This window comes from Rhinichthys klamathensis, unplaced genomic scaffold (genome assembly GCF_029890125.1).
Source record: "Rhinichthys klamathensis goyatoka isolate OS25496 unplaced genomic scaffold, OSU_Roscu_1.1 h1tg000484l_1, whole genome shotgun sequence".
Lineage (NCBI taxonomy): Eukaryota > Metazoa > Chordata > Actinopteri > Cypriniformes > Leuciscidae > Rhinichthys > Rhinichthys klamathensis.
The window spans coordinates 78,190-94,453 of record NW_026606971.1 but is presented as its reverse complement, the minus strand read 5'-3'; the positions used below and the strand labels follow the sequence as shown (position 1 = coordinate 94,453).

General features: G+C 38.7%; 1 protein-coding gene across 1 annotated transcript; it reads left to right on the top strand.

Moving 5' to 3' along the window:
- Positions 1 to 325: 325 nt before the first annotated feature.
- Positions 326 to 15,981, top strand: LOC130072215 (NLR family CARD domain-containing protein 3-like). Its single transcript, XM_056237230.1, has 4 exons — positions 326 to 598; positions 738 to 848; positions 14,117 to 14,230; positions 14,337 to 15,981. The coding sequence occupies exons 1-4, from the start codon at positions 549 to 551 to the stop codon at positions 15,964 to 15,966; spliced, it is 1,905 nt and encodes a 634-aa protein (XP_056093205.1). The 5' UTR covers positions 326 to 548; the 3' UTR covers positions 15,967 to 15,981.
- The last annotated feature ends 283 nt before the right edge of the window (positions 15,982 to 16,264 follow it).

Here is a 16,264-nt window from a genome sequence, read left to right as displayed (position 1 = left end):
GTTGATTAAGGTGAGTGTTTAGGTCTCAAGACGCTTTGCAGGTGACATCCGTGTTCATTTTCCCTAAAGGAAGCATTAGTTCTTTGATATGCTTTTGATATTTTTCATTTTTAATCAACTAAACAAAAAGACAGCGCAGAGCTGCAGATAATAGGTGCGTAGGAAAAAATGACCAAAAACTCCTGCACACTATCAGAACTTGCATACACAAAATGTGAATGCAAAAAAACGAATCGTTGCTAATAAATAATAATAATATTAATAATAATAAATGTTAATAATAAATTGTTACATGCAAGTTCTGATAGTGTGCGGGAGTTCCTCGTTTGCAGATTTTTAAACAACTGTAAATGGTTTCATTGGTTTTTCGTGTTGTCTGTGGACTAATTTAGCATTTATGTTTGTTCTATCACTAACATTGTAAATTTGAGTGAACCTATTCAGACGGTTTCGTGATTCATTCAGTTGAATTTTTGTGTTTGTTTGTCATTTCCATCCAGAGTCAGTGGTGAATATCAGATTATGTTAACTGTTCAGCTTCACCATGGATGATGACACACAAACTTTCAGAGATTCATTTTTTTTCTCCAGGAAGCAGGTAATAATCACTATAAATCAGCTTCGAGTAATAGAAGATGGTAAAAGGATTTTGTTCATTTTAAAAAGAAAATTTTATTTTAAAAAAAAAACAAAAAAAAAGACTTGCCTCCTCATAAAATAATCAATCTGTTCTGTAGTGTTTATCACAGGAGACCAGAACCAGAGCCCAGCTGTGTGTCAATGAGGAGTGACGTGTCTATGGATCGGCCAGTGCATTTTAAGAGTGGAGATGCACAGATTGATCTCAGGTATTTTGATAACATTTCTAGAAAACATATGAATTTTACCCAGTGTCTTGGTATTATGGTCAGTGGTTTAAAGTAACTAAGTAAAAATTATTTGGTATTGTATGGGGTAAAAAAAAAAATATATATATATATATATATATATAGAAACTTAACTTAAAATTTTAAAACAAATTAAAATACAATATATATATATATATATATTTATATATATATATATATATATATATATATATATATATATATATATATATATATATTGTATTTTAATTTGTTTTAAAATTTTAAGTTTTAAAAACTTTGCTACATTAAGGCATATAAATACTTTTTACTTTGACTAATCTCCTTTCGTTACCGTCATCGTATGGAAGCCCGTTTCTGCCACAGTTGAGTAAATAATACGGTTCTTTAAGTCATAATGTCAAGTCATCTATATTTATATAGCGCTTTTTACAATACAGATTGTATCAAAGCAGCTTCACAGTGATAACATGAAAATAAATACAAGTTTGTTCTTGTCCACTAGAAAATTGTGTCATAGTCCATCTGAAGTAAGGCAGATCAATAATATTGTTGAATATTTAATGTCCCCAACTAAGCAAGCCAAAAGCCAAGGCGACAGTGGCAAGGAACCAAAACTCCATCAGGTGACAGAATGGAGAAAAAAACCTTGGGAGAACACAGACTCAGTCGGGCGCCAGTTCTCCTCTGGCCAACGAAAGAACAGTGTATGATTATGACTCAGGCAGCATTTCAGGTCAGAAGTCAGATTGGATCAGAACATTCAGAATATTATCCAGTTGCCTCTGGTTGGAGGTCGGAGTCATCACGCCGGTATGGAGACGAGTTTGTTGAGGTGTCCATGAGGCCTTCACAGGGCTGATGAGGTTGGCACTTCATGACTGTGTTGTGGTCGTGTACAGGCGCAGGTCCACAATCTGATCTGGATACGGCGCGGATCCGGCTGACTTCAGTTAACCTCGGAATAAATGGAAAGACTGATATTAGCGTAGATGCCATTCTTCTTAGGCAAGGCAAGGCAAGTTTATTTATATAGCACATTTCATGCACAATGGTAATTCAAAGTGCTTTACATAGAAGGAAATTAAAATAATCAAAATAATAAGAATAATTAAAACAGTTTAGAATAAAAATAAAATAAAGTAATACCCATATCTGAGATGGAAGAGATTGGGCTGGTTTACTGTGCCATTGATTGGACCTAAGTGTTATACACCATTAGATCCTGTTAAGTGTGCATACTCACAATAAAAACAAAGTGTTCTGCTTTTTGTCAAATAAAGAAAAATAAACATGATGTGCGTTTTCTCTGTCAGTGGAGTATATTCTGAAACACGTCCGAAAAATGAACTGTAACTAAGTAAATACTAGTCACAGAGACACGAAAGATTTCTCTTTATGAAGCTGAATGAAGTAATGAAGTAATTTATATAAAAAACAACTATTCTCAGTTGATGTAATCTGTATGAATAGAGAGAGATGTCAGTCTTTTTCCTTTCACCTAATTATTGCGTAATGTGACCACGCCCACTGAGAGCGCACGCTATTCAAACGCTAATGTTGAGGCAAGCCATGAAAACATCAGCTGGATAAAACATCCAGTTTAAGACAAATCTTACATTTACCTCGTCTTGCTGCGCAGTGAGGAATAATACCATCTATAAAAATCTTGGAAAAGTTACCTCAGAAGTGCTGTTTCATTTCGAGGAGCACGGATTAAACTGATGTAGTAAGTCATTTATTCTTAAGTGCTTTGTTCTAATCGCGTTATTGAATAGTGTCTGTAAACTGCACAAAGACTGTTTAAATATAAAATGCGTGTCTTTGTGTGAATCAATGGATGAATTCACAGGCACGCTGTGCCGTTCATTCACTCTCGCTCCTACATTAGTAAACATTATTTTACATGAACACATCCAAACTATATTGCTATAGCCTACTGAGATTTGTTCTAATCGCGATATAGAATAGTATCTGTAAAACCAGAAAGACGTTTTTAAATATGTTTAAATATGAATCGGGTGTCTGGGTGTGTGAACGAATGAACGAACAGATAAAGTTTTTACTGTATTTACTATAAAATAGACATCAAATAAGCTTTTGTTAGACAGTTTCTGCTAATATGTTAAATATATAGTATGTTTTGTCAAAAATAAACGAATTGTTATCCTGCACTGTTGCACTGTTATCCAATGCAAGCAATATCAAAATAATGAATCCTTAACTTTGAAATATGTAGCCTATGATAAAATCTATTGGCCTACTTTAAAAAATAATACATTATATGGAAAAATAATTTTCTTTTCAAGATGTTTCCAACTCTAACTTTGAACCAATTCTATAGAATGACCCATATAACCTATTTGACCAGGATTTGTTTCCAGGTATGACTAAAAATGTGCTTTTGACTTTCATTTATATTTTGATTATACACACACACACACACACACACACACACACACACACACACACACACACACACACACATATATATACACTCACCGGCCACTTTATTAGGTACACCTGTCCAACTGCTCGTTAACACTTAATTTCTAAGCAGCCAATCACATGGCGGCAACTCAGTGCATTTAGACATGTAGACATGGTCAAGACAATCTCCTGCAGTTCAAACCGAGCATCAGTATGGGGAAGAAAGTTGATTTGAGTGACTTTGAACGTGGCATGATTGTTGGTGCCAGAAGGGCTGGTCTGAGTATTTCAGAAACTGCTAATCTACTGGGATTCTCACGCACAATCATCTCTAGGGTTTACAGAGAATGGTCCGAAAAAGAAAAAACATCCAGTGAGCGGCAGTTCTGTGGGCGGAAATGCCTTGTTGATGCCAGAGGTCAGAGGAGAATGGCCAGACTGGTTCGAGCTGATAGAAGGGCAACAGTGACTGAAATAACCACTCGTTACAACCGAGGTATGCAGCAAAGCATTTGTGAAGCCACAACACGCACAACCTTGAGGCGGATGGGCTACAACAGCAGAAGACTCCACCGGGTACCACTCATCTCCACTACAAATAGGAAAAAGAGGCTACAATTTGCAAGAGCTCACCAAAATTGAACAGTTGAAGACTGGAAAAATGTTGCCTGGTCTGATGAGTCTCAATTTCTGTTGAGACATTCAGATGTTAGAGTCAGAATTTGGCGTAAACAGAATGAGAACATGGAACCATCATGCCTTGTTACCACTGTGCAGGCTGGTGGTGGTGGTGTTATGGTGTGGGGGATGTTTTCCTGGCACACTTTAGGCCCCTTAGTGCCAATTGGGCATCGTTTAAATGCCACGGCCTACCTGAGCATTGTTTCTGACCATGTCCATCCCTTTATGGCCACCATGTACCCATCCTCTGATGGCTACTTCCACCATGTCACAAAGCTCTAATCATTTCAAATTGGTTTCTTGAACATGACAATGAGTTCACTGTACTAAAATGGCCTCCACAGTCACCAGATCTCAACCCAATAGAGCATCTTTTGGATGTGGTGGAACGGGAGATTCGCATCATGGATGTGCAGCCGACAAATCTGCGGCAACTGTGTGATGCCATCATGTCAATATGGACCAAACTCCCTGAGGAATGCTTCCAGCACCTTGTTGAATCTATGCCACGAAGAATTGAGGCAGTTCTGAAGGCAAAAGGGGGTCCAACCCGTTACTAGCATGGGGTACCTAATAAAGTGGCCGGTGAGTGTATGGCCACTTTATTAGGTACACCTGTCCAACTGCTCGTTAACACTTAATTTCTAAGCAGCCAATCACATGGCGGCAACTCAGTGCATTTAGGCATGTAGACATGGTCAAGACAATCTCCTGCAGTTCAAACCGAGCATCAGTATGGGGAAGAAAGGTGATTTGAGTGACTTTGAACGTGGCATGATTGTTGGTGCCAGAAGGGCTGGTCTGAGTATTTCAGAAACTGCTAATCTACTGGGATTTTCACGCACAACCATCTCTAGGGTTTACAGAGAATGGTCCGAAAAAGAAAAAACATCCAGTGAGCGGCAGTTCTGTGGGCGGAAATGCCTTGTTGATGCCAGAGGTCAGAGGAGAATGGCCAGACTGGTTCGAGCTGATAGAAGGGCAACAGTGACTGAAATAACCACTCGTTACAACCGAGGTATGCAGCAAAGCATTTGTGAAGCCACAACACGCACAACCTTGAGGCGGATGGGCTACAACAGCAGAAGACTCCACCGGGTACCACTCATCTCCACTACAAATAGGAAAAAGAGGCTACAATTTGCAAGAGCTCACCAAAATTGAACAGTTGAAGACTGGAAAAATGTTGCCTGGTCTGATGAGTCTCAATTTCTGTTGAGACATTCAGATGTTAGAGTCAGAATTTGGCGTAAACAGAATGAGAACATGGAACCATCATGCCTTGTTACCACTGTGCAGGCTGGTGGTGGTGGTGTAATGGTGTGGGGGATGTTTTCCTGGCACACTTTAGGCCCCTTAGTGCCAATTGGGCATCGTTTAAATGCCACGGCCTACCTGAGCATTGTTTCTGACCATGTCCATCCCTTTATGGCCACCATGTACCCATCCTCTGATGGCTACTTCCACCATGTCACAAAGCTCTAATCATTTCAAATTGGTTTCTTGAACATGACAATGAGTTCACTGTACTAAAATGGCCTCCACAGTCACCAGATCTCAACCCAATAGAGCATCTTTGGGATGTGGTGGAACGGGAGATTCGCATCATGGATGTGCAGCCGACAAATCTGCGGCAACTGTGTGATGCCATCATGTCAATATGGACCAAACTCCCTGAGGAATGCTTCCAGCACCTTGTTGAATCTATGCCACGAAGAATTGAGGCAGTTCTGAAGGCAAAAGGGGGTCCAACCCGTTACTGGCATGGGGTACCTAATAAAGTGGCCAGTGAGTGTGTATATATATATATATATATATATATATATATATATATATATATATATATTGATTATACACACACACATATATATATATATATATATATATATATATATATATATATATATATATATATATATATAGTCCTTGCAATTCTTTCTTGTGTGCACACCTGAATGAAAGGCTCATTATTATGCAGGTCTTTGTCTTCTCAGGTGAGAATCACCTAATTATACATGATGGGGTTGGGCCGTTCACGCCCATTCGCAAATTGCCTTTCCCAACAAAAAATGTTTTTCACAATATAAAACAATTCAGTTTTATGTGAATGATTAGGCAGGATGATTTTCAGATCATTTTGAAGAAAAAACTCTAGGCCACAACATCCATTAGTCAAAAGTCTTGTGGACACATATTTAGTATGTGTTTTGTGGCCTTATTTCAGAAACTTTCATTTTAAGTTTTTTCAATAACCACGCATAAACAATATTCTCTCAAAGATACAAACATGTACATACATGTTGCTCACATATTATGGTAGCCCTGTTTGTGCTAAATATAGTGTAATTTGACCTTTGCCATTAATATGTTTAAAAGCAACTGAAAAAAAGCACAAATGTCAGGGCATGTCAGAACATCTCAAGGACCCCAAAAACACCTTAGACCCCAGAGGGTTAAGGTAGTTGAATATAAAGTCCAGTACATCACTGATGCTTGTCAACAGCAGCTATCACAGTTGCTAGGCGACAAGAACATTCCCTTGTAGGCTAGACCGTCCCATTTAAAGGCTTAGTTCACCCAAAAATGAAAATTGTCATTAATGACTCACCCTCATGTTGTTCCAAACCCGTAAGATCTCCGTTCATCTTCAGAACACAGTTTAAGATATTTTAGATTTAGTCCGAGAGCTTTCTGTCCCTCCATTGAAAATGTATGTACGGTATACCGTCCTTGTCCAGAAAGGAAATAAAGACATCATCAAAGTAGTCCATGTGACATCAATGGGTTAGTTAGAATGTTTTGAAGCATCGGAAATACATTTTGGTCCAAAAATAACAAAAACTACGACTTTATTCAGCATTGTATTATCTTCCCGGTTCTGTTGTCGATCCGCCTATGGACACATCCGTGTATTTAGGCAGGGTCGAATGAAAAAGCGGGACAGATGCTCAATTTGCATGAGGCGGGACAAGGGTAAAATTGCTGTACACTACTACGTAAAGCGGGACAGGTGGTCACTCTACTTTGAATTGCGACACCGCCAGAGGGAGCATCAATGCTTCCGGGTTTACGCAGTGCATTGTGGGACTTTTTAGGTAGCAACCCTTTCTATACCCTGGAAGGATTCTGCAATTAAGACAGTACTTAAAATGTCTAACCTTTAAATGACTAACTAACTCATCTCTGCCCTGACTACTGAACAGTAAAGAGCTGACTGAGATGCAACCATAGTACATTTGAAGAGTGGAGATACACTCGGGTATAAAATTTCTAGAAAAAATAATATTAACATTTTTATTTTATGTTTTTTTGGTATTTATGATAATTCTAGAAAACATAAGATAAGACTACTTGACACTTCAGGACTGCGTTGTCGTTGGGTCCAGATGCAGATACTTCATCTGATCTGGATACGGCGGACTGCGGTAAACCTCGGGATAAACAGAGAGACTAATAATAGCATAGATGCCAATCTTCTTATGATGTAACTAGTACATCAGGATTTATGGGAAGTGTTCCCGGACAGTGAGAGAGACAAAGGTCAACCGCGGGAAATGTAACAAAAGAATAACGCGAAATTCAGTGCGGTCAATATCACCGTCTACGGCCGAAATAGGTAAATGTGTAGTCAAGTCAAGTCAATTTATTTATAGAGCACTACATAAACACAACATTTGTTGATCCAGAGTGCTTTACAGATGGTCAAATAAGTTAATAGAGAAAAACTAATAATAATAGACTATTAAGAAAACATTTCTACATACACATACAAATACACAGTGTAACATAGACGGCATCACTCAAATGCAAGAGTATAAAAATGAGTCTTTAAACTAGATTTAAAAACATTGAGCGATGGAGAGGCCCTGATATTAAAAAGTAAGCTGTTCCAAAGTTTAGGTGCAGCAACCGCGAAAGCTCTGTCGCCTTTGGATTTGCAACGTGAACGAGGGACTGATAAAAGAAGCTGGTTACAGGATCTTAAAGACCTAGAGGTTGTATATGGCTGGATAAGTTCACAGATATAATCCGGGGCTGATTTTTGTATGGCCTTATAAACAAAAAGAAGAACCTTGAAATCAACTCTGAATTTGACAGGGAGGCAGTGCAGTGAAGCAAGAACAGGAGTGATATGCTCCCCGTTTTTTTGTTCCTGTCAGCAATCTGGCTGCCGCATTTTGGACCATCTGAAGCCGAGATAGAGTGCTTTCAGGAAGACCGACATACAGAGAATTGCAGTAGTCCAGTATAGAAGAGATTAGTGCATGAATGACAATTTCAAGATCTTTTTGAGAAAGAAAATGTTTTACCTTAGCAACAGATCTGAGGTTGGAGAAGCTGCTCTTAACAACCATGTTCACCTGTTTGTTAAATTGTAGTGAAGGATCAAAATTAACCCCTAGATTTATCGTTTTCAAATTTGATTGGAAGGTAAAGTTGTATGTCATCGGCATAGCAGTGATAGTTTATGCTATATTTCTGGAGAATGGAACCCAGGGGAAGCATATAGAGTGAAAACAACAAAGGGCCTGAACTCAGGTTTAACATTTACACAATATATATATATATATATATATATATATATATATATATATATATTAGTGCTGGGCAACGATTAAAAAATTTAATCGCGATTAATCGCATGATTTTCTTGCGATTAATCGCGATTAATCGCATTGTTACGCGCAAAATTGAATAATGAATTCTAGTAGTGTATTGCGCACTTTTGATTTAAATGTACTGCTACAAAAGTGCAATAACATGTGGTTTGCAAAAACTTTAAACAAATAAGGTGCTTTTATACCAGCAGTATTCCCTTTACACAGTATCAATAAAATATTTCTTGTAAATCTCAACTTAAACATTAATGTAATCAAATCAAATATTTAAACAAAGCTATTTGCCACTGCCAGGGCATTACCTTTTATCTAGCTTGTTAAAACGAGTCCAGTTTTCTTGTTTGTTTTTTTCTGAACAGGTATCTTGTATCAGGGAGCAGCAGAAACAGTCTATGTAGTCAAAGGGTCATGATCACTACTACAGATATAAGTCGACCAACGTTACTTCTCTGATAGCAGCTTAGGTTTGGTCATGGCATGCCATGGTTTCCCACGTAAGATTACATTAAACAGAGGTAGAGTGAGGTGAAGTGGTCGAGCACAGGTGCAGCGACAAGCGGGTGCGTTCCTGTGAAACTGTTGCAGTCATGCTCGCCTCACGCACGCGCCCGCGCGGTGCCGAAGTTGAATTGTCTAACTTTTTTGTACACGACGCGCAGCACAAATCATTGGAAGAGAGACTGATCCTCGGCTCGCTGTTTGTGAGTTTCCAGAATCGAAATAGTTATCAGGACATCAACAGGAGGGAATTCACATGGCAGAGCATCCCCGCTAAACTAAACGCAGGCCTATCAGGTAAAGTTATCTATAATTTTAATTAAAGTTAAAAAGGCTACAGCTGCGTAGCGCACAGAAGCCGGTGCCATGGTTACTATCCATAGAGCGCCTGTCATTCACTCGCGGAGCGCTGTCTCCCTTTCTGTTCACCTGAGAGAACCTGCCAAAGCCTCTCCACTGCTTGTTTGGGTGGGTAATTTGCTGGCTGACCAACATCCCACCCCTCCTGTGATCATGGGTTGACTGTAGGCCTATGTGTATTCAGAGGCAGTGAGCAACGGACTTTCAAAATAAAAAATAAAAAAACCTCTGCGTTAACGCGCGATAAAAAAATTGTCGGCATTAATTAATAAATGCGTTAACGCGATAATAACGCGTTAACTTGCCCAGCACTAATATATATATATATATATATATGCACACAGTATATATATAAACATATACACATATACAGTGTACGTTATCAGATTACTTTTTACAAGCAACTACACAGCAAAATCCCCAGTGTAAAATGAACACTCCTGGGGCCTCATGTACAAAGACTTGCGTTGAATTCATACTAAAGCATTGCGTACGGACAAAGCTGTAAATGTGCGTACGCACAAAAAAAAGCAGATGTATGAATCTCTGCGTACGAAGGATTCCACGCATATTCTCTTTGTACATCCCAATTAACGTAAAATTGAGCGCACATGCACGAGCACAACGCCCCACCCAGTCTCCTCCCCCAATTAAATTAATTTAAATATGGTAATTAGTCCAATTTGGCAAAAGAAACCTGCAAGAACATGGCTCAAGCAAGAAATGAAATTTCACTGAAAATGTATTCTGTGTGAAAGTGTAATTTATTCCTGTGATCAAAGCTGAATTTTCAGCATCATTTCTCCAGTCTTCAGTGTCACATGATCCTTCAGAAATCATTCTAAAATGATGATTTGATCAAGAAACATTTTTGAGTATTATCAGTGTTGAAAACAGGTGTGCTTCTGCTTCATATTTTCGTGGAAACCGTGATATAGTATTTTCAGGATTCTTTAATGAATAAAAACTTAAATCAAACAGATATAGAAATCTTATAATCTTTTGTAACATTATAAATGCATTTACTCTCACTTTTAAACAAATTCAATGTGTCCTTGCTGAACAAAAATATTACTTTCTTTTTTATCTTTACTGACCGAATTAATGAAGTTTATTTTTTATTCCTAGTTAAGCCAACACTGCCATTGCTAGACGGTTTGTATCAATTTGCACATGCTTTATATATGTTCTTACTTAATTGCATAATAGAATATTTTAATAAGACTCGTGTGACAATAATATGTCAAATAATTTATCAATTACAAATTATAAGCAATATCTGACAGCTGGTGGTGCGATAGAACAATTTGTAGTGTAATGTTTGCCACTTCACTTTATTGCCTCTATGAGTCGCCAACGGACAAAAATCACGACAAATATACGTACGCCAGACATGAAGTTTACTTGGAGGAACGCACATTCTTAAGTTAATTTCACTGTTAGTACATCTGGCCGTGAACGTGTAAGCTGACGTACGCCGTGTTTTTGTGCGTACGCAGTGTTGATACATGAGGCCCCTGGTGTACATATAGGTCCAACTACAGGGTGTTAAAAATGAACACTAAATCAGTGTTGAAGAGATAATTAAGTGATTAATTAAGTGATGATTGGCCATTAGTGGTGACACCTGATGTTAATAAGAATCACTGAAGGAAAGAGAAACCGCAAGAACAGGAAAAAAAGAGAAACACAAGAACTACTGACTTTGAGCCATTACACATTATTGCACTAGAAATGTTTTATGGAATTTTTCGTTTCAAGTCACCATTATGCTGGTCAGCGTTTGCTTTAGTTGAGCTCTTGACCCTTTTATTTTATATTGTTAGATTTTCTCTGTCTATTCCAACATTGTGATTATAAAGCACAATTATTACTGCAAGAGAAAACCTGCTCACAGTATGTTTTGATGATGACATTATCATCATGTAGAGACCTGATTCACATTCAGAGTCTAAATATTTGACTATATGCCTGATGTCTAATTTTAGCATTGGTGATTGTAGCCCTGAGATTCTACAGTTTGAGATCCAACAACATGAACAATTATGATAATACTTTTTGCACAGAAGCTATTGTGTTTGGACACACAGACATCAAGGATCAGCATATGAATCTCAACAATGGTGACAATAAACAAACTAGTGACAAACAGATCAAGTCTGAACATCACAAAACAAGCTACTAAAGTCATAACAAAACAATAGCAAAATAAAAGCAAATAGGAAAAAACAATGAAAATTACAGGACAATTCAGCTGCATAATTTATTCACGCTGTAATGCATGATGTGAGTCATGGATGTGTTTTGATTGGTGGCTCCCATCATATACTGCAACATAAAGCATTTGTGTGATTGTCACCATTGTTGAGATTCATATGTAGATTCTTGATGTCTGTGTGTGATTTTAAAACCTTCAGATTATTAAAACACTGCTGGAATTTGCAACTGTAATGAATATGAATACATTTGTATAATCAGTTTATAATGCTTCTTCAATGTATCAGGCCACTACATGAATGAAGGATTTGATATAATCTAAACATAACTATCTTGACCTGGGCTGCTTTTCCCAAAAGCATCTTAAACCTTACTTGATCGCAGAACAATTGCAACAAATGGTCTGTACGATCAACTTAGGCTTACGATGCTTTTGGGAAACGCAGCCCAGATCATAGTTTCTCTTGCCACAACAAATGTGCTTCATGAACACAGAGTTGGAACGGCCAGATAAATACTTATATTAAAAAGTAAAGGGTCAAGAGCCCAACTAAAGCAAACAACGATCACCATAATGGTAACATGAAACGAAACATTTCATAAAACATCACCATCTAAACTTCTGTGAATCTAAATAAGACTGTCTGTAGATGTATGACAGAAATAACGTCAAACTGGTGTACAAATTAATAAGTGCAATAATGTGTAATGGCTCAGAGTCAGTAGTTCTTGTGTTTCTCTTTTTTCTGTTCTTGTTGTATCTTTTTCCTTCAATGATTCTTCTTATTAACATTAGGTGTCACCACTAATGGCCAATCATCACTTAATTATCTCAATAACTTCAACACTGCTTCAGTGTTAATTTTTAACACCCTGTAGTTGGACCTATACACTCACCGGCCACTTTATTAGGTACCCCATGCTAGTAACGGGTTGGACCCCCTTTTGCCCTCAGAACTGCCTCAATTCTTCGTGGCATAGATTCAACAAGGTGCTGGAAGCATTCCTCAGGGAGTTTGGTCCATATTGACATGATGGCATCACACAGTTGCCGCAGATTTGTCGGCTGCACATCCATGATGCGAATCTCCCGTTCCACCACATCCCAAAGATGCTCTATTGGGTTGAGATCTGGTGACTGTGGAGGCCATTTTAGTACAGTGAACTCATTGTCATGTTCAAGAAACCAATTTGAAATGATTAGAGCTTTGTGACATGGTGGAAGTAGCCATCAGAGGATGGGTACATGGTGGCCATAAAGGGATGGACATGGTCAGAAACAATGCTCAGGTAGGCCGTGGCATTTAAACGATGCCCAATTGGCACTAAGGGGCCTAAAGTGTGCCAGGAAAACATCCCCCACATCATTACACCACCACCACCAGCCTGCACAGTGGTAACAAGGCATGATGGTTCCATGTTCTCATTCTGTTTACGCCAAATTCTGACTCTAACATCTGAATGTCTCAACAGAAATCGAGACTCATCAGACCAGGCAACATTTTTCCAGTCTTCAACTGTTCAATTTTGGTGAGCTCTTGCAAATTGTAGCCTCTTTTTCCTATTTGTAGTGGAGATGAGTGGTACCCGGTGGAGTCTTCTGCTGTTGTAGCCCATCCGCCTCAAGGTTGTGCGTGTTGTGGCTTCACAAATGCTTTGCTGCATACCTCGGTTGTAACGAGTGGTTATTTCAGTCACTGTTGCCCTTCTATCAGCTCGAACCAGTCTGGCCATTCTCCTCTGACCTCTGGCATCAACAAGGCATTTCCGCCCACAGAACTGCCGCTCACTGGATGTTTTTTCTTTTTCGGACCATTCTCTGTAAACCCTAGAGATGGTTGTGCGTGAAAATCCCAGTAGATTAGCAGTTTCTGAAATACTCAGACCAGCCCTTCTGGCACCAACAATCATGCCACGTTCAAAGTCACTCAAATCAACTTTCTTCCCCATACTGATGCTCGGTTTGAACTGCAGGAGATTGTCTTGACCATGTCTACATGCCTAAATGCACTGAGTTGCCGCCATGTGATTGGCTGCTTAGAAATTAAGTGTTAATGAGCAGTTGGACAGGTGTACCTAATAAAGTGGCCGGTGAGTGTATGTACACCAGGAGTGTTCATTTTAACACTGGGGATTTTGCTGTGTAGTAAAGTAACGCAATACTTTTTCAAATTTACAATACAACTTTTTCAAATTAGTATTGCTAAAGCTGCTTTGTTTTCCCATTTCTTGTTCTGTTCAATTTTATGTTATCAGAAAAGTATAAGTAGTATTATATACAAGACTCTTGTTGTATGTTTATAGGTATTTCAAATGTAGAATTGTTGTAATGACAGTACAAATAAAAAAACAAAGTGATCTTTATAGTCTTGATTATGATAAATTAATGAAAAACTGTTAAATTCAGTAATTAAAAGCATTCAGTTTAATCTGTGTCTATTATAGTTCATTTCATCAGAAGAGATCAGAGCCAGAGCCCAGCTGTGTCTCTATGATGGGTGACGGGTCTATGAATCAGCTATTAGGTTATAGGAGTGGAGATACACAGACTGATCTCAGGTAAAACCTTCCTGTAAAATATATAATTTAATTATGGTACAGTATAAAGATATGTTGTGTTTAGTTACTCATGTAATAATGTGGTATTTTAATTTAAATTTTACAGCCATGAAGTCCTCACAATTTTTAGGTCAAATCTGATGAAGAAGTTTGAGCGTCTGTATGAGGGAACAGAAAAGCAGGGAAACCCTACACTCCTGAATAAGATTTACACAGATCTCTACATCACAGAGAGTGAGAGTGGAGCGATCAGTAATGAACATGAGGTGAGACAGATCGAGACACAATCCAGAAGACCAGTAAAAAAGGACACACCAATCAAATGCAATGACATCTTTAGACCTTTACCTGGACAAGACAAACCCATCACAACTGTGCTGACGAAGGGAGTCGCTGGCATTGGAAAAACAGTCTCTGTGCAGAAGTTCATCCTGGACTGGGCTGAAGAGAAAGAGAACCAGGACGTCCAGCTCATGTTTCCACTTCCTTTCAGAGAGATCAATCTGATGAAGGACAAAACACTCAGTCTTTTAGATCTTCTTCATGTCTTATTCCCTGAAACAAAAGATATAGAAATATCCAGTGATAAATATAAAGTGTTGTTCATCTTAGATGGTCTGGACGAGTGTCGTCTGTCTCTGGATTTTCAGAGCAATGTGAGGTTGTGTGATGTAAGTGAATCAGCCTCAGTGGACGTGCTGCTGATGAACCTCATTGTGGGGAATCTGCTTCCCTCTGCTCTCATCTGGATCACCTCCAGACCAGCAGCAGCGGATCTCGTCCCCTCTGAGTGTGTCCATCGAGTGACAGAGGTACGAGGATTCAATGATCCACAGAAGGATGAATACTTCAGGAAGAGAATCAGTGATCAGAATCTGGCCAATACAATCATCACACACCTGAAGTCCTCAAGAAACCTCTACATCATATGCCACATCCCAGTGTTCTGCTGGATCTCAGCCACTGTATTAGAGAAGATGTTGAGCGAAGCAGAAAGTGGAGAGATTCCCAAGACTCTCACTCAGATGTACACACACTTCCTAATCCTTCAGACCAACATCACACATGAGAAGGACTATGAGAAGAATGCGACAGATAGAGACACAATCCTCAAACTGGGAAAAGTGGCTTTTCAGCAGCTTGTGAAAGGCAATGTGATCTTCTATGAGGAAGACCTGAGAGAGTGTGGCCTTGATGTGACAGAAGCATCAGTGTACTCAGGATTGTGCTCTCAGATCTTCAGAGACGAGTCTGGCTTGGATCAGGGGAAAGTCTTTTGCTTTATTCATCTGAGTATTCAGGAACATCTAGCAGCTCTATATGTGCACCTCTGCTTCACAAACAACAACATCAATGTGTTTGACACAATCATTCAACAGAGCTTGTGGTCCAAAGTTAATGACTGGTTTCAGTGCATGTTTAAACATGTTTCATTATCTGAGCTGCATCAGAGAGCTGTGAACGAGGCTCTACAGAGTAAAAATGGACATCTGGACATTTTCTTGCGGTTTCTTCTGGGTCTGTCATTGGAGTCTCATCAGGTTCTTCTGCAAGGACTAATGAAACAGACAAGCAGATCTGATAGCAAAACTGACAAGAAGAAAACGGTTAACTACATCAAGAAGAAGATCAGGACCATTGACTCTCCAGAGAAATCCATCAATCTGTTCCACTGTCTGAATGAACTGGGTGATCGGTCACTAGTGGAGGAAATACAGTATCTAGTAAGTATATAAGTATTTGTATCTGATACAGATACAAATAAGTATCTGCAATCTGGAAGAATAAAGGATGCCAAACTCTGTTCATCTCAGTGGTCAGCTTTAGTTTTTGTGTTGTTGACATCAGAGAACATGCTGGATGAGTTTGATATTAATGAATTTGTTGTAGAAAAAAGGCAACGAAAAACTGCAAGTTTTTGAGAAGCTGCTGCCTGCGATTAAAGAATCAAGATCAGTTCAGTAAGTATTGTTGTGGCAAATTCAAAGTCTTCAAATCGGGTCTTAAAGAAATCTTTCAAGAATCGTAGTTTCA

Excerpts from the sequence above, each read along its gene's own strand:
- LOC130072215 (XM_056237230.1), top strand. The coding sequence starts at position 549 with ATGATGACACACAAACTTTCAGAGATTCATTTTTTTTCTCCAGGAAGC. Across the intron at positions 599-737 it reads TTTTTTTCTCCAGGAAGCAG|TGTTTATCACAGGAGACCAG; the intron begins GTAATAATCACT and ends TCTGTTCTGTAG. Across the intron at positions 849-14,116 it reads GATGCACAGATTGATCTCAG|TTCATTTCATCAGAAGAGAT; the intron begins GTATTTTGATAA and ends TGTCTATTATAG.